The following is a 19247-nucleotide window of genomic DNA, read 5'->3' on the forward strand; positions in this document are numbered from 1 at the left end:
CGGCCGCAGGTGAGGAGGGACAGCGGGGGGCGGCGGCGCCGCCCGCCCCCGCCCCCCGGGCCGCCTGCCGCAGTGGCGGCCGCGGGCGGGACCCTCCTCACCCAGCTGCTCTCAGCCGGAGCGGAGCTGGGGCCGGGGGGCGGGCTGCGCTCCTCCCCTCTCTGCCTGCCCGCCTGCCGCCGCGGGAGCCCGGCGGGGTGACAGCCGCGCCGCGCCGCCCGGCCGGGGGCCGCGGAGGCAGCGCCCACTCCCGCCTCGCCCCTCTGGCCGCCGGGAAGAAGCGAGGCGAGGCCGCCGCCGCCGCCGCGCCCGCCATGTGGAAGCTCAACAAGAGCAGCAAAGTTCTCCTGGACGACTCCCCCGAGGAGGAGGAGAGCCGCCCCCGCGGGCCGCCGCCCGCCGCCGCCTTCCCGGCCCCCCAGGTACGAGCGCGGCCCGCGGGGGCGATGGGCGGCCGCCTTAGGGCGCCGCTCTCCCGGCTGGCGACGGGAGCGGGCGGTTTTGGCCGTCCCGGGCGCGCGGGGATTGGGGCGGTGCGGTGCGGCCGGGCGGGCTGCGCCCTGCCCCGGCGCCGCGGCCCTTCCTCGGGCGCTGTGAGGGACGCGGGCTCGGCGCGGGCGCCGCCTGCGCAGATGTGCGTGTGTGCAGGGCGCCGCGGCTCCGGCACGGCTGCGCTGTCTGTCGGTGTGGGTAATGGCGCTCGGTTATCTTTAAATAGCCGCAGTCTTACTCGAGAGCTTGCGTCGCTGAGTGGTAAGTTAAACACCAGTAGTGACCTTCTCCGGGCGCTCATCGCCCAGCAAGCACGCTCTGGAGGGACCCCGCTATCAACCGAGTATCGGGGAAAACAGCTGAAGTGATGTTTGTTGACTTGCTTTCAAAAACTTGATAACGATCAGGCAGCCATCCAGCTCAGTAGCCTGTTACACTGGCTGGTACTGCTTTGCTGCTGAACTCATCTTCTCTTGTCACACAGCTGGTCTTAAGTGTATGCCCAGTGCTGCAAACAGCTGAGGCTTGTATTTAACATTTCCCCCGTCCTCCTTTCAACAACAACAACAAAAAAAGCACCCTGGCCCATGACTGTCGTGCCTACCTTGCTAGAAGAATGGGAATGTGTTTGAATAACCTGCTCTCTGTTTGAGTTTCTGGCCCTCCTCCTGCTGACAGCTATGACTTGTCAGTGCCACAGCTAAGAGTGGTCTCTCCCACTAGCACCAGTCATGGCCTCCCTCTTACCAGCTCTTACCCCTATCAGAAATAACTAGCTAGCTCCTCAGTCAGATCTGGCCTGGTCATTTCTGCTGCTCTGCAGCCATAGGAGCCCTCTGCACCTTGCAAGCTGTTTGACAGCAGTTGTGAAGGTGTGTGGGGGTGAAGAGGATCTTGTCCCATAGGAGAGGTAGAACAGAAACCTTTCTTGCGGTTGGTGACCCTTTTTGGGGGTGAAGAGTGATTCTGCGATTGAAGGTGGCCTGGGAGGCCTCCTACATGCTCTTCTACCATATCTGATTTCTCCTTCCTTCTGCAGTTCCTATCCTGAGGTCCTTGGAAACTTCCACTGTTTTTCACTATGCTGCTTGGTTTTCTGTCTACTGTTCTGGCTTACTTCTTGAAACCTTCCTTGAACACCAAAGGTCCCTGAAAGCTTCGTTTAAATCCCGCTGGCTATTCATGGCTTCTCTTTTCTGACCACAAATACTCCCAAACCCCTTTGAGGCCCCTCGCCATAGCCCCCCAGATCAGAAGATCAATCTTCTATCCTGATAGTACTTTCATTATTTTATCCTTTACTTTGTGCAGCAGAGTTTCTATGACTAAGAAATATTAAGCGGACACTGCATTGCTTTTTTGTCCATTGTATTGTAATCTCCTTAGGGTCCTGACCAGCATCTGCAGCCACCTTCGGGGATAGTAATGCTATTGTAAGAAGACCTTGGTGGTCTTCAGTCTCTGCTCCTTGTTGTCATCATTGAATGAGGAATTACCTCATCTGAAGAAAAAAAATCCAGGATACCTCCCCAGTTTTCTCTCTTAAGAGCCAAAGTAACTTGTTTTTGAGTGCTTTTTAATGAATTAAGAAAGCCCAGCAATAGCTTTTGAACATAAACTTACTATTAGATTTCCTTTTCTCTTCTGGTACGTTATTTGGTAAAAGGAAAGATTGACGGAAGTCGTAACACTTTGATTTTAATTTTTGTTGTGTTGTTTTCCCCAACAAAATCTTTTGATTTTATTTTCATTTTTAATGGAAATTAAAAATTTTAATTTTTAACTGAAACAAGCTGGTAGGTTACTCCTAAGCTTCTACTATTCAAATATAAAATAAATAATCCTGAAACTATTTACTTACAGAATATGGTAGTAGCATCTGTGCCATTAAAAACAGAGCTGATTGAAAGTGTTCCAGAGTAATGAAATTTTGCTGATACATGATATTTCTTCAAAGCTGAGAAAGAGAGAAGGAGTTCTCATTGATCAACCTGATGATTATAGCAGTAGAAAGGAAATAAATTTACAAAAAAAAAAGTTAAACCTTTATTACTCCATAAAAAATTTTACTCATCTTATTTAGGTATGGAAGCTGGAAGCCTATTCTAAGCTTACTCAGGCAGACATTTGAATCTCTGTAAATTAGAAGTTCATAGTCTCACTTTCTCAAACAGAAATGTTTAGTTTTATCTGAAGACAGAAGTTTTGTTGGTTTTGTTTTTGAGAATGCTTTGGTTCTGATCCCAAGGAGAGCAGAAAGGAATTTTCGAGTATGAAAATTGCAATGAGAGGGAATTGTCGGCCTTTAGCTGTGTTTTAGCAAAAAGTTTCTGCATACATTAAAGTGTTTTGAATTGTTAACACTTGTTTAAAATAGTAAGCTGTTTCCTGAGATAAGAAAGAGAAGTCAATTCTGAAACAGTACTTGTGTAAATAATTGTATGAATTATATATATATTTTTAGACCAGACAGTTTCAGATTGAATCATTAAACTAATTTTAATTTATACCTAGTCTCTTTTTGCAAAGTGAACATGCTTTATTGGCTAAAGCTGCAATTAATACATGAAGACAACTTACATATTTGTACTATTTGCACGTATTAAAGTGAAATTAATGCGCTTTTTATGTCTGAAAATGCATGAGAAACATAGAGCAATGCATGGCAAACATGCGTGCAGGTTGTAAAAGGCTCATTATGTTTCAGACTGTAGGTGTTTTTTCAGAATGAGAACAATACCTGTTTTGGACTTCTGCAAGGCAATGTTTTTGCACTCGTGCTAACTTCTCATTGATTAGAGTCTACTGTTATGGGTCTCAGATGTCAATGATGTGTCAATATTTCATGTAACTCTTATGTAAAATGGTGCTGAACTTCTAAAAAAAAACATATTAGGGTAGTTAGTTGATGGATGTGAGCTGAACTATATTACCTTTTTCAGCTTTATATTTCATGTAAAATATTTCAGATCCTTAGCCTTGACCTGTTCTCCTCTGAATATAACAAAGAATATAACAGAAAATGCAAAGAAAGTATGTGCAGAAGCATGTTTTGTGCTGAATTCTGTTTAGACTTGTTCTCTGGATGTTCTAAAGCTAGCTATACAGAATTTTAGTTATCTATTTTAATTAATATATTAAAGTCTCTGGTACGATTTTAAATACAAACTTTCATGTTAAATTGAGTTAAACAGAGATAGGCCCTGAAGGAATGGGTGGGAATTGAGTAGAAGTTTTTGTTTTACTAATACATTGAATAAGAGTTTTTTTTTTTAATTAAAAAATAAAGTAGCAAATGTTAATCCAGATAATGTCCTTCCTTCATTTTCTAACCATTTAAATGTGTCCTATATGGTTTTGCCTACTCTTCTGACTTGTTCATAAGTCCCCTGTATGCTAGCCTGTTTTTTCTTTCCTTTTCATCAAAGCTGTTCTTACAACACTTTCCTGACTAAAATCCATCACCTGTATTCAGTCATGATTCTTGAACATTAGACTGTGGGACTGACTGAAAACTTTCTTGAAGCCTTCCTTGGCCTGCCTTGCTCTTCTGTTTCATCCTTCAGCAACTTCTTGAGTAGAGCTTCTTCCTTTCTCACCACTTTCATGGAGCTCTACAGAGCTGTGCTTTTATTTTTTTATTTTAAAAACTCTTTCACTTCTGAAGTACTTCACTTCCTGATTTATACTACTGTCTTTACACCATTGACCCTGCTTGTATATGCTTCTTACTTCTTACTCCTTTCCATTATTTAATTCTGACTCTCAGAAATCTTTCAAAGCACCCGTTTTCTGGTTGGTCTCCTCCTACAGACAGCATCAGAATCTATTTTTTTCTTTCAATCAAGCAAGCTCAAGGCAATCTGTGATTTTTCTTTTTGCATAATGGATAAAAAATAAAATACAAGAAAAATCTGTGTCTGTACTGCTGCTTCCTCTATAAAATCCAGGTCTACTTTTTATTATTTTTCTTGGTCTAGACAGCTGAAATTCTTGTGCAGACCCTTACTTCCTGTCCTGCTGGTGGTTACTTCCTCTTCTTCAGCTTCCAATAGCTACATGGCATTTCTCCTGTCCTCTAGTATGTGCAAATTCCATGGCTGATATTAATGTTGTTGCTTATAACATAAAGCTTGCGACATCCTTCTGTTTTAAATTCCTCAGCTAGATTCCCTTTATTTTGGGACACTTAAAAGTCAAATTTCTATCCCTGCTTTCAAGGTTTTGCTTAATACATGCCTTTCCACTTGCCCATTTGTCAGTGTTATCACTTGTGTCTTCTTTTGTGCTTTACCAGCTAAGGTATCCTCTGTTTGCCAGCAACTTTGTTAGTCGTCTTCCCTGCTAGCCTGGGACAGAATTATCCTCTTCAACTGATCCATAAAACCACCGTCCTCTTCTTTAGATCGTTTCTTGAAATCTACTTTCCCCAAGCTACTTGTTGTATCTTTGTATTGTTTTGCAGAGTTTCTAGAGTCACACTTCCCTAGCAGTGCTGGAGTTTTTTTGTGCCATTAATATACAAACAAACTAAAATACCATACTTTTCTGAGCAATAATTAATGTTTTTATCCACTGAATATTTTACTAGTAAAATAGTTTCTATATAAAAACAAGGGAAAAAATGTAGAAACCTATCTTTTGTCAGTGGTTACATATGTTAGATATCCTTAGGTGGAGTTATTACAAGTGAATGATAACAGGTAGACTAGTACTTAGTTCTGTCATGGAAGTATATTTTCAAAGAGTTTCATCATCAGTTCTTCTTGAGTAGACCTGGGAGAGCAGATATTGGTCTGATAGAGCTATGTCAAAACTGAAGGTGGTACATCAAAAAAACAGTGGCTTTGCTGGTGAACACTACAACAAAAAATCATGTATTTAGTCTCTTTTGCTATTGTTCTGCAGAAACTATATTATGCAATTATTATCATTACTACCAGAAGATTTTTTTTAGATACATAATTTAATTTCAAATACCTATGACTGCGTAAAAATAGTTACGTCTGCTACTGTCTTTTGAACTAGTGTTGGTTTGCTTTCTGGATAAGGAAACAGAAAATATGAACTCTTAGTACAGAGGAGTTATTAAAAACAGTTGATTGAAAAATTCTTAATCAGATCAGTGTCATAAAAATGGAAAACTTTTCACTGGAGTATTTAAATTGTTAAAGCTATTCAAGTCAAGCTGAATATTTGACTTTGTTTCAACTGTAACATTAATGTTATTTTGATCTTATTGCTTCCAGTTTCTGAAGTATATTTTAAATATCGTAAGTTAGAGTTTGTAATCAGATTGGGCAAAACCAAATTCTTAATGAGTTGAGCTTTTACTTTTTTTTTTCTTTTTTTAAGGTGTTTAATCTTTAATAATGTTTTTCCAAAAATGTCTTATGAGAAACAAGGTCTGAGTAAAATCACTCATTAAAAAGATTTTAAAAAAATGTGAACAATTAGTTAAAAAACTCCCCAAACTTCCTGTATTGATGTAAAAACATACAGCATAGGAATCTGGTGCTCTGATATTATTTTGTAATGTCAATAAATTCCGGAAGTACAAAAGTATTCTTACATATATTCTTATGGTCTGAAATTAATCTTCTCCAGTAAATTTTGGCCTTTATCATCAATTGACGCTAAAAAAATGGAAATAATTTAGATATTTTATTTGAAAATGCAAGCAATGCAAAGCAATAACTGGAAGAATCAGCAGTTAAAACTTAGAAACAGTTTATGAAAATACTAAACAAGCTTTTGACAGCTGTGGGGTCTTTTGTGGGAGGAACGTGTATTTTCTTTAATTTATTCAGTTTTGATATTTAAAAAATGAAAAGATGGGAAAACTACTTTTTATTTTCAAGTCAATCTGTTGAATAAAAGGTAGTTACAAAAGACTGAGACCTAGGACATGGAAGCATTTTTAATGCATAGGGGAAGTTATCTACGGCATCTGAAATAGTCACCTGAACTCTCACAAGTAGAGTGAAATAGGTTAATCTAAAAATGGACTGATGAATTACATTTTAGAAGTATGTTTAGAGATTGACGTTACCTAATAAATATATATAACAGTGAAACTGTGCTTATTTAACGTATTTAGGCTTTGTTCTGTGCACAAAGCAAAAGAAAACATACTCTCAATTTTACCAGAAAGTGGCAGAGGAAACTTGCAGCATAGTAGTCACAGTGGTATTTTATATGGTTTGTGGTTATAATGTAGATGCTTCCCAAGTTTAATGAGCAATTTGGAGGAGAAAAACGTGTGTGTGTGTGTATATGTATATATATTATATAAAAGGGGGAAAAAACGTTTAAAATACCAAATTATCCTTGAGTATGGACAGACTTTAGAAATACCTAGTTTAACATTTTCATTGGTGATACTAATAGAACATTTTCAAGTTACATCATTGCCCACATGACAATTAGTTTAGTTCACTTGCTTGCTTTAATGGCATACAAATGGAAGTTGGAGGTATAGCAGTAGATAAAATAAGGACAACATTAATGAAATGATCTTACTCTGAATTTCCTCTGCTCCTCTCTGCAGAGGTAATATAGAGTTAAGCATGGGATTTAGTGTCTGCTGAGCATAGAGCCTTTTGTCCTAGAAGACAGTGCCCTGTGTATGACTACGTAATATATCCTTTATTTGTTAAAAATGTGAACCTTGTTTTCTTAAAGTGCATGCTCAGTTTTGTGCAAGTGTTCAGGTACAGTTCAGTCCTATTTTTCAGCTATGTTAAGAGTATATTAAAAATAATATTGTTATTTCTATGTCCATTTACATTTGATCACTGTTCTGGAAGTTGTCTGAATTTCATGACTTTAAAAGCATATACCCACACATTGGCTTTTCCAAGTGTATTTATGTATGACGAACAAATTGTGGCCCGATGCTACTGAGTTTCTACAGATAAATTACCTCTCACCTTAACTTTAGTACTTTAACTAAGAAGCTTTTATTTCAGTTATAAAACTAAAGAAGTAGGGTGACTTTTGCATTAACAATCTGCTTTAGTCTTATTTTTCATATAAAGTTAGAACAAAGTCTTTTTTGAAATCAAGGAAGCTGTGCAGTTTTGTTAACTGTATTTTAAGACAGTGATCCAGGAGTGTGATCTCCTCTTCCGTATCTGTGATAACTGTCTCTGGTTGGCCTATGTTTATATAATTTTTATACTCTTTGGTTTGTAATCAGTGTTTTGGGAATCTTTCCAGCTTTGGGTTTGCAATTTCCTGAGTATTCTCCTCTTATCTCCTATTGCTAAATTATTTTCAGTGTTTGTGTAGTACCAGGAGTTGTGTTAAATTCTACCCTGGAGCATGTCTCTTGAGGTGGTATATGTTTTTGTTTTGTTTTCACTTAAGCTGTTCATCTATAGTTCATGATCTGATCTGCTCTAACAGTCATGATAATTTAGACTTTAAATTATGCTTAGTCCTTGATGAGCCATGGCAATAGGCAGAGGGGATTTAATAGGATAGTAGAAGAGTGATAATTTACACTGAAAGGTGTATTTATTCTTGTTATAATAACTTGTTTAGTCTTGTGTACTTTTGGCTTTGACATCTAGTGTAGGTTCCACAACTGCCTGGAGAAAATCAGTAATACACCATTTTATGTACTAGAGTAAAAGAAGGGCGTGCAGAGTGAGATGATGCTATTATTTACTTTAACTCTTTGAAGTCCAGTGTTTTTCATCTTGGACTGAATTATTAAAGTGAATGATCTAAAGAGACTAATTAATTACTTTACCGCAAAGGAAGCTGAGGGAAGTAGATTACAATTTTGATCTCTGTACAAAAAGGTTTGTGTGCTAGTTGAATTAATCCCTTGAGAACCTTATGGTTTGCCGTATGTCCAACAAAAGGGTACTTGTTTCCTTATGAAAACACACTGTGCATACCAGCATTCCCTTGACAGAACTGTAAGGCTATTCAAGTTGTTCAGCATTTCCCACTTGTGTTAGCATTTAGTCACCTACTTGGTTACTAGATGTTACAAGAATGTAGTCTAAATTTTTCTTTTAAGTTCAAGTGAAAATCAGTTGTCATTACTGTAAGCTGGATAGACTAAAAATACAGTGAAATAATTCATAACTGATCAGAGCTTCAGCATTTATGTGATGTGATGAAGCAAGCTTGTCTTGACTTTTTGCAGGTACCTCTACAGTAGACTTCTGCCTCCCAAAAAATTTTTAAAAGAATTGTCACATGCCCAAATTTGAAGGCTAATAAAAGCAGAGAATACATATCAGAAGTGTATATGATTACTTGACTTTTCTCCTTAGATGTTTCTACTTTTTTTTTTTAAATCCGCAGTCCATCCCTACCCCACAGACCCTGAGGGCCCTCCCCATGATCCATGCAAGGGTCAGTATGTGCAGTGACAGCCTGTGCTTCTGCTATGCTTTTTTTCCTGTTGTGGGACATTTATTTCATTCTCTCTGCTTTCTCTAGCCATATTTTTTTTCAATTTAGCAGTCTAAAAGATTTCTAAACATTTTGTGAAACATACTGGCCGGTTTCAATCAAGAATTACTGCAAGCCTATGGGACATAGAGATGGGCATCACAAATACAGCAGAAATGAGAGAGGTCTCCTCTCTCATGAGCAGAAGCTCTCCTTCTCTTAGGAAGCAAATATGAAAAGCAATATAGCTTCCTTTATAGAAATACTTGCTTCTTGAAATTAATAGGTATCCCACTCTGGGAGGGGGGGGAAGTATTTTAAATAATTACTTCTCACCAGATGTTTTCCTGAGGGTTTCCTATCTTTTAATCTTTATATTTCATATCTTTTAACTTTATTTTGTCTTCCTTACTGTCAGCCCTCCACTCTGAGAAAACTGGTACTGTAAGCTACTGCTTCGTTACTTATGCGTAGTACATAGCATTGTATATGAACATATTAACAAAAAACATAGTCCTAGCTGTCACATATTAAGAAAAAAAATAATTAACTTTTTGCCTGAATTATATCTTTCATCAAAGACAGTTTTCACATTTTATTATGCCTGTAAACTGGTTCCTTATCTACTTGCGGTGCTCATTACATCTCTCACCTTTTCCTGCAGAAGCTTGTAGTGTGAAAGCTGCTTCACACTTCTGTTTGCTTGCCCTCTGGCTTGTGTGAAGGCATACAGCCTCTAGCATCCCTTTTTTCGTAGTAGAGCATGAACTTTGTTTGTGTACTTGCATGCTTTTAGTAGCCTTCCTAAGATACTCAGAGCTGGGAAAATTAAAATGAAGGGGTGTTGTTAGTCTGGAAGATGTTAATACCTCTCATCTTGTTTGTCCTGGAGACAGTGATATTGGTAGCTGAAACTGGCAGCTCTGACAGCTCTGGACGTCTGTGATCATTATTCAGTCTTAGACGTGCTTACCCTTGGGGTTTTTATAGTTCCTAGATTTTTTTTTCTTTTTTTTTTCTTTTTTTTCTTTCTTTTTTTTTTTTTTTTGAAAGATCAGAAAAGTATTCCGTAGCTGTTGTCTTGTGTTGAAGCAGAGCTACCATCAAGTTAAGGCTTTGCAGCCTCAATGCAAAGGTTTGACAGCTGACAGTGTTGAGGAAAAACTGGGAAGCTTCTGAAATTGTATGTGTATGGGTTTCTGTTTAAAACAATGATAACAATTCTCTTTAAAAAAAACAAACAAAAACCCCAGATCTGTCACTGAACTTCATATTAGTCTTGCACAGATCTAAACTTTGTCATTCTTGATATCCTACCTACAATAATATTCTCCTGTGTTAAAGACAGCTAACCAAAATCTGAAAGTTAAATAGCTTACTAAGATTCACAGGAAGTAATATTCTCATTTTGAATGATTATAAGAGTTCCCCAGTACAAGAGAGACATGGAGCTGCTGGAGAGAGTCCAGCATAGGGCTACGAAGATGATCAGAGGGCTGGAGCACCTGCCCTGTGAGGATCGGCTGCGAGAGCTGGGCCTCTTCAGCCTGGGGAAGAGAAGACTGGGGGGGCATTCGGGGGCAGGCGTAGCTCAGTTGGTTAGAGCGTGGTGCTGCTGATGCCAAGGTTGCAGGTTCATTCCCCGTACGGGCTACACTGAGAGTTGGACTAGATGATCTCCAGAGGTCTCTTCCAACCTTACCATTCTATGATTCTATCAATGTGTACAAGTACCTGAAGGGAGGGTGTCAAGGGGACGGGGACAAACTCTTTTCAGTTGTCCCATGTGACAGGACAAGAGGCAATGGGCAGAAATAGAAGCACAGGAAGTTCTGCCTGAGTGTGAGGGGGAATTTCTTCCCTGTGAGAGTGACAGAGCCCTGGCCCAGGTTGCCCAGGGAGGTTGTGGAGTCTCCTTCTCTGGAGATCTTCAAGGCCCGCCTGGATGCAACCCTGTCTAACGTGCTCTAGGTGACCCTGCTTGAGCAGGGAGGTTGGACTAGATGATCTCCAGAGGTCCCTTCCAACCTTACTGATTCTGTGATTCTATGATTCTCACTTTGTATTCTGTCCCAACAAATAATTCCAAAGAATTTCCAAAATACAGTTATAACTGAACTGTAGTATAATGGTCTTCCTATTGGTTCTAGAAATGCTCCTAATTCCATCTTTGTCCATGAGTATAATATGAAGTATAAAGGAAAATGTTAATAGGCAAGTTAAAATTAATGTAATAAAGAAAAGGTGCTGGGATCTGAAACTGGTTTCCCAAAGGCAGAAAATGATACGATTGGGCCAATCATAAAAAATATCTAAAGACCTACCTGTAGGACTTGAACAATGTAGAAGTGTCTCACATAGATACCCTCATCCATTTTACTAATAGCATTAGCAAGAGATCAGATCTTTGGAAATATGTAGGAGTTGGGTTGCTGTGCATTCTATGTGTTAGGGTATGTATGTGTGGAGATACGTTTTAGTTTATATGGAGTTACTTTGAAAAACTAGAGCTTACTAAGCAAAGAGCATATTGACTTCTTAGTGCTTACTTTAGCTGGGCGGTAATAAATTTGATTCTTGAAACAGTAACCGACTGTCATAAACAAAAAATGGACTGAAGTGACTACAGGAGAGTCTACGAAATCAACACTTTGGAATGTTTTCCATTTTTTTTGGTTTTGTTTTGGAGGAAGGGAGTTGTTATTAGATGATTTCAGTTACAGGTGGCTGTTTGTATTTTGTATTTGGACCCATTTGTATTTCGATATGTATGTATAGTATATAATTCTTACAATCTATGTTTTAATGAGAAAATCTTCCACTTTTTTCCCATCTTTTTAATTCCTGTATACTTTTTCCTGCTTTTCATATCTTTCCTTGGCCTCTAAAGTATTCCTGACATTCTTCTTGTCCTGTCTCAAAGGTGTTGGTAGTAACGTGATGGTGTGAGAGTCCTGAGACAGCAACTTAATTCAGGGACAGGCACAAATGCTTCCCTACTGAACTACCACTCTAATGTCTTCAGGACTCTTTTTTTTTTTTTTTTTTTTTTTTTTTTTGAAACCTAGAGTTATTAATGAATAGGAATTGTTGGGGGCAAAAGCATGTCCTTCAGGAAGTGCAACTCTCCTTAAATTGATAGAGAAGATAATTTTAGGAGGACTCCCCCCCACACACCCCTATAGACAGTGCATAGACTACTGTCTAATAAGGCGTTCAGAAAGTCAATGTGCATAATAAAAATGTAGAAATAATTATTCATTTAAGATTTATTTTTATAATGTGGTATTGAAATTGTGTAAATCTTTTCTGAGCTTTGGGCATATTTTGTTTTTACTTCTGGTGAAGCATTTTTCATCATTCTAAATGTAACTTTGTTATTTTAGTTATTGGTGGTGTTCAGTTAGTTTTGCATAGTGATCATATTTTGACCATTTTCTATTCTGATGGGCTGAATAAAATGAAAGCATTACGAATACTCTGAAATATGTCACTGTTTATTCTCAAGCTGAAACTGACTGATGCCTTTTTTATCTTTATCCTTTTTTGAGAATAAAGACCAGCTTCTTCATGATGAAGTTTCATCTTCAGTGTCACAGCTTGCAACAAAGGTAAATATCTGTTCTTTGAAAGTGTAACATGTTTTATATTGTATGTATTTCACTCAGTGTCAGTTAAGAACTTACTTTTCGTGTACAGCCTGAATTGAGGCTTATTTATGCACTTCATGGATGATATTTAAATTACTTATGATTCTTCCTCGTACTGATGGGGGTTGGTACTCCTCAAAGTAACATATTAGTAATGTAATAGTAGTTCAATAAAATAGCTGGCTGACTTCCGTTCATTATTGCAGAAAGGCATCTTTTCACCATTTTTTTTTTTTACTCCAAATAGAAGTTATGTGTATTAAAAAACAAAAAGTAAAGATGACTAACTGAAATTCAGTCTAAAGCTATAATAGACAATGAAAACATTAAAAATAAAAGGAATTTATGTTATTTATTGCATACTTTATATGCAACTCCGTGGGCTCTCTGACTACAAGAGGTTAAGGTCTTTTCTTTTCTGAAAGAGATACAAAATAAAGTATGCATACAAGTGAAAATTCTTTACCTTGATATGTGTCCAAGAATTTTTTTGAATGTTCTTAAAATACATTAGTAGAAGATGAAAGAACTGAAAATTGTTGTTATATGCTAGAGCTTGTTTTAAAATTCCATAGGTACAGAGAAAAACATTTAAGATGGTTTCATTAATGTAATATGATACTTTACATTAATATGTATAAACTGAACATCTGCATCTGTTACTTTTTTGGTTCTACTTCAGATGCAGCATGATTTTCACTGAAAGTAGAAGTCAGGTTGTACTACGTACTTTTTTTTCCTTTATAGAAAAAACAGATTCCTTCTTATGAAAACGTAAACTACTCATTTTATGCCAAACGATGAGTATTAAACTAATTTCAGTATTTTTTTTATATGAAACCCTTTTAGTTCATTTCTTAATCATTCAGGAAGGTTTAAGTGTGTGTTTTGATTTCAAGAAAAAAGTCACCAAGTAATCCACTGAGCTGTAGTATTTCTGTATAATAAAACAAAACACCCTTATGTTAGAAATGGGTTCACAAAAAAGCTCATTGTTATTCTCATCTTCTGATAGTTTATTGTTGTTAATGAAAGCACGTCATTTTTTACTGCTGCTGTTCTGTCTTAGAAGCTGGTAAGAGTGATATTCCAGAAGTTCTGAAATACTGAATAATTGATGAAGGGTTGATGAATGTGTGTGGCCTTCTAAGTACGTGTACTTCATGAATATATCGTTCTCTGTATTGAAGCTGTATAATGAAAAACAACAAAGTTCTTTGAAGAAAAGGGAAGTGAATTGGTACATCTGCTGTTTAGGGGAGATACCCTTCATTGCATCTTAAAGCCTGAGTTTTAGGCGAATCCTAATTTCTATTCACACAGAAAAGCCTTTGAGCTAGGCTTAGAGGTGCACAAGTATGTGTGAGCTAACTTTAATGGTAGGAGATGTGGGTTGGAAAATGATCTTAATGTTTTCTCATGCAGGAAGCTATTGGCTTAGCAGTGAGCACTTGCTAAGTTTTCTGGTTTCATCTTCACAGTTCTCCTGAAAGACAGGTGTAACTGGTTAAAAGCCTTGTGGCATTTCAAAGTAAGGAACTGTGAACCCTCTAGTGGTGCACTGGGAAATGCAGAAGTCTAGCATATGTTCACATTGCACTGGGCCCTTTGGCCTTGACTAAGCTAATCTCTGGTGTTTGATTTATCAAAGTGTAGAAATTCTGAGCTAAAAGTATAGTGAAGGCATCATCTACAATGATGATTACACCTACCTTTGAAAAGAAAATAGTTCTGAGGTGAAGAAAAAGTAGTAACATGAGATTGGAAATGCTAGGACATTCTGATAGGGTCAGATTCTGGAGTTTCAGTTCATCTGAGATGCAGAATTGAATAACTCTTGCTTTGCTCCTCAGTAACTGGTTGAATTGTGAACTTTCTTCATGCAAAGTGGTTTGATATCTTGAACAAATCTGGAAGTGTGTGCAGAGGTTCTTCATTTTCTATTACTTGAATTGTTACATATTATGGATAGCTTTCCTGTAATGTAATAACAACACTTCTGGAATAAAAGCTGAATGACCTCTTTTATAATAAAAAACACTTAGTTGTGACTTCACTGAACTGTAAACTATTTATATGGCAAATTCCATCTCCAGCCCCCTCCCCGTTTTTCAGGAGGAAGGAGTGGCCCCTTTTGTTGGGGAGGAGGAACAGAAGCTGTAGAACAAGCAATTGTTTCTTAGTTAAGGTTGATAGGAAAATCTGTTCTTTTTGTTTACCATAAAAAAAAAAAAAAAAATCTGCAAGCGTTTGAATGTCTATAATTTGACGGGTTTAATTCACCAGTTGTCAATCCTATGATGTGAAAATACTTGAGAAGTTCTGCTAAAATTGGCAAAAATATAAATTTCTGGAAATCTCATTTCATACATGCTGAACAGAGTGTGTATGTGTGTTTTTTTTTCTTTTTTTTTTCTTTCTTTTTAGGATTAGCTGCTTAACTACAGAAACATGCCAATTCTTGTTGTAGATATGGAGAAAGAATCCCCTGTAATTGCTCTTTTTGGTCCTAAGGACTGTTGTCATGTGGCTTGTCATTGTCCACAGAGAGCAGCTTCTGTGCGCCAGGGCCCTGCTGGTCAGGCAGTTGGGAAGCAGCAAAATTTAACCAGAATGTATCCGAACTATCAGTAGTTTCTCAGATAGAAAGCAATACCATTTTAGTTAAAGTAATATTCCAATGCACTCTAACCTCTTGCTTTGAAACATTAACTGTTTATCATGTATATGTAACATTCTCCTCAATTCCTTGATATTATTCTTTGAATAAATTTAATTTTGTGCTGGTTCTTTTAGCCTTGATAAAGTGTTAGCATACATTAATCACATCCACTTTATCAGTTAAATTTACAAGTAGTCTTTCTCTTTAGTATATGTTCATCTATATCTATGTATATTAGTTTTGTGACATAAGTTTTCAGTTTGTTTTTAGAAGGGACTTACTCTTTTAGTATATAACCAACTGCTAGAATTCCCAGATGGTTATCATTTAGCTGTGATTTCTAGTGTATGTTCCATTTTTCATGAATATTTTTGCCCACTGGTAGAGCTCTCATGGTGAATTATGTGCCTTCAACAGTAAAATTGTCAGTGATGCTTTATTGGCTTTTGGCAGGCTTTTCAGTTGTTCGTTCATTACCTGATAAGGGTGCCTGCCAGTATAGGAAGCTTAGAATTATATGAATAATCAGAATTCATTGATGTGGAGAAGACTAGTATACCTAAAGTCAGCTATTTGTAGTAATCCTTCTCAAGTTGGTAGGCTTCTGAACCTAAGAGGAGGTGTCCTTCTCTGAGGCACTTACATTCAAAGTGGGTTGTCGGTAGACATTTGTTTCCTGATTTTATCTAAAGAAGGAAAGAATTATAGTCAATATATGCAGTTTGTATGCAGTTAAATCGTTTGAATCAGTATAGCAACAAAGCAGAAAACTCATACTGTTAAGGACTGAGTTTATAGAATGAGGCTCAGGAGGTGAATTGAGAGAAGCTGTGCTATATGTACAAGGCTGTATAGAAGAAAGTGGTTAGAGAACTTCAAACTTCAGAGGGTGCTTGACTTGATAAACGATTATTGCCACAGAAAAGATGACGTTGCCTCTGACTTCCACAGTCTGTGGTGGTTGTCCAATTCTGACATCCTTTAATTAACACAAATACAAGAGCATGGCGTAAGGAAAGCAGTGTAAGTGTGAGGAGCTGATGGATTGGGACAGCCCCTTTCAGCAGGGATATCTGGTAAGCCAGATCCTACCTTCTTGCGGAACTTATCCTCAAGAATCAGTCTGACAGATGGACACTGATACTGGAAGCATCATCAAAGCAGAGGAAATGGGAGTGAGAGGGAGAAACAGCAGACAGTTTTACTAGGGATAGACTATGTCCTTCACATGATGTTCTGGAAGTGACTACTTGTGCTACCAGTTTCAGAAGGTATGATAATTAAATGGCAGTTTTTTTCACGGTGGAGGAGTAGAGTACTTACAAATAGGAATTTAATCTGCTGAAGTGGGATCTATGCTCAGGACTTGAGATCTTTGAATGCCTGTTAGGACAAATGATGTTTTTTCAGTAATCTGCTAGTTGATTGATTCATTATATCTGTATGTATATATATGTATTTTACTTCTGCAGGTTTTTTTTTCAGGTGATTGCAGAGGACACTACTGCACAACCTTTTAAACATCTGAAATGGAAGATGGGGAGAAAGCTTATTAATGGCTGTTCTGATAGGGATGCTCCCTGCTGTCGTAGTCAAACAAGCATGAGACCAGTTAGGTGTCCACAGTCCTACCTGATATAATATTGAAAAGCCTCTGATTTATTTCTCATAGGCATTTTGAAAATTCGTAGACTGCAGCATCCAGTAAAGCCTCCTAAAGGTCTGAATTTTGCAACGTGTGGTACTAGAATTCTAGTCCTTCTTAGTAGTGCTCTCTCTCATCTTTTCAGTTGCTTGTGGTCATCTCACTTGATTTTTTAAAAAAGCTTTTTGAATATATTCTAGTGGTGTCAGTCAGCTTCCCTTCCCTCCCTCCCCCCCCCCCCCCCCCGAGGGTCACTTCCTCCAAGCTCAAGAGTGGTCCATCTGGATGAGTAGGAAAACAAGCAAAAGAGCCAGGAGACCTGTGTTGATGACCAAGGAGCTCCTGCCTAAACTCAGATATAAAAAGAAAGCATGAGAGATGGAAGCTGGCACAAGTGACATGGGAGAATATAGAGATGCCATCTGAGCATGTAGGGATGGGGTTAGGAAAGCCCATCATGGAGCTGAATTTGGTGAGGGAAGTGAAGAGCAAGAAAGGTTTCTTACAGGTATGGCAGCAGCAAAGGGAAGACCAGGGAAAATGTGGAACCCCATGCTGAATGGGTTTGGAGATCTGGTCACAAAGGACAAGGAGAAGGCTGAGGTCCTGAATACAGTCTTTGCCTTAGTCTTTCCTGGTAAGACCAGTCTTCAGGTATCCCAGGTCCCTGGGATCAATGGGAAAGTCTGGAGCAAGACTTGCTGTCAGTGCAGGAGAATCAGATTATGGACCATTAAATGGATTGGACATACACAGGTCCTGGGACGTGATGGGGTGTGCTGATGAGTGCTGAGGGAGCTGGCCAATGTCATTGCAAGGTCACTCGTAATCTTTGAAAGGTCATGGCAATCATGGGCAGTTTCTGAGGACTAGAAGACAGAAATTGTAAACCCTATCTTCAGGAAAGGCAAGAAGGAGGATCCTGGCAACTGCTGCCTGGTTGGTCTCGCAGCTGGGCAGATGACAGAGCAAATAATCCTGGAAACCATTGCCAAACATATGAATGACAAGAAGATGACTGAGGGTTGTCAGCATGGCTTTCTAAAGGGGAATCATGCCTGACCAACCTTCTATGATGAGATGATTGACTTACTGAAGGGAGACCAGGGGTGTTGTTTACCTTGACTTTATTAAGGCTTTCAGTGCTGTCACCCATTACATCCTCAGAGAAACATGAGGTACGGACTAGATAAGTGGACAGTGAGGTGGACTGATAACTGGCTGAAATGCTGGCCTAAAAGAGTTGTGATCAGCACCATGAAGTTCAGCTGCAGGCCAGTCACTAGTGATTAACCCCCCCAGGGCTCGATATTAGGACCAATAGTGTTTAAAATGAAATTCAGCGAAGGGAAGTGCAAAGTCCTGCATCTGAGGAGGAATTACCGTGGCAGCAGTTCAGGCTGAGGGCCAGTCAGCTGGAAAGTGGCTTTGCAGAGAAGGAATCTTCTTGAACAGAAGAAAACACTTTTTCGCTGTGAGGGTGTCTGAGCACTGGAACAGGTTGCCCAGAGAGGTTATGGACTCCCTGTCCTTGGCAGTAGTCAAAACTTGACTGGACATGGTCCAGGGAACCTTCTGTAGCTGATCGTTTTTGAGCAGGGAGTTGGACTAGATGCTCTCCAGAGGGCCCTTCCAACCCCAACTATTTTGTGGTTCTGTGTATGTAGATCTTTCTTTGAAAATTTTTAGGTATAGTACTCTTGAATTTTGTGTAGACAGTTAAATCTTAAAAATGAAATGTGGAATTTCTACAAGTGGTTTGATGGTCTAAGACTGTATCAGTAATGCAATTTCATGTTTTGAATAACCTCAGTCTCTTTATATAAGTAATTCTCTTTGTGTGGAGGGGAGTCAGCTAACCAAAATATAGTTTCTTCTTTGCTTACTCACCTTAATTTGACATCCATTGCAAGGAAGCTAAGTGTTCTGGAGTCTGAGCTTTTTTTCCACATGCTCTGTAAGAGCATAAGAAATTCCCTACTGAATCAGATACAGGTCCATCATCTAGCCTCATATTCTGTCTTTGATCATTGCAATAGGAGATGCTTTTTAAGGAGAGTGTATTTTGGCCACTTCTTTTAACTTGTTCTTCTAACACTAGGAATTACTGTTTTGGGATATAGAGGATACCCTCTATTTAGAGGGTATCTGTTTATGAACCTGCTGTCTGGGAATCTGTCTAGTGCTGGTTTGAATTTGGTGGTACTCCTTACTTCTTTGCAGAAGGAAGATACAGAATTTCTTGTGGTGTGTAAATAAGCACTTCTGCCTGGTTTAAATCTTCTCTTAGTTTCTTTGGGTACATCCTAGTTCTTTTATTATGGGATTTCGTGAACCACATTCAGCTTATTTGCTACCTTTGTGATTTTTGTATAAGTCAGTC

The 19247-nt window shown here is 38.7% G+C and overlaps 1 protein-coding gene across 1 annotated transcript in view; it reads left to right on the forward strand.

Annotated features, from left to right (window-relative positions):
- The first annotated feature begins 221 nt into the window (after window positions 1-221).
- The window catches only part of TDRP (testis development related protein), a 28816-nt gene continuing 9790 nt past the window's right edge, over window positions 222-19247 (forward strand). Inside the window, exons 1-2 of the mRNA XM_062572972.1 lie at window positions 222-422; window positions 12459-12518. Of these exons, the coding sequence (XP_062428956.1) occupies window positions 315-422; window positions 12459-12518 (168 nt within the window). The 5' untranslated portion in view covers window positions 222-314. The remainder of the gene's footprint in view (window positions 423-12458; window positions 12519-19247) is intronic.

The sequence above is a fragment of the Rhea pennata genome, chromosome 3 (assembly GCF_028389875.1).
Source record: "Rhea pennata isolate bPtePen1 chromosome 3, bPtePen1.pri, whole genome shotgun sequence".
NCBI lineage: Eukaryota > Metazoa > Chordata > Aves > Rheiformes > Rheidae > Rhea > Rhea pennata.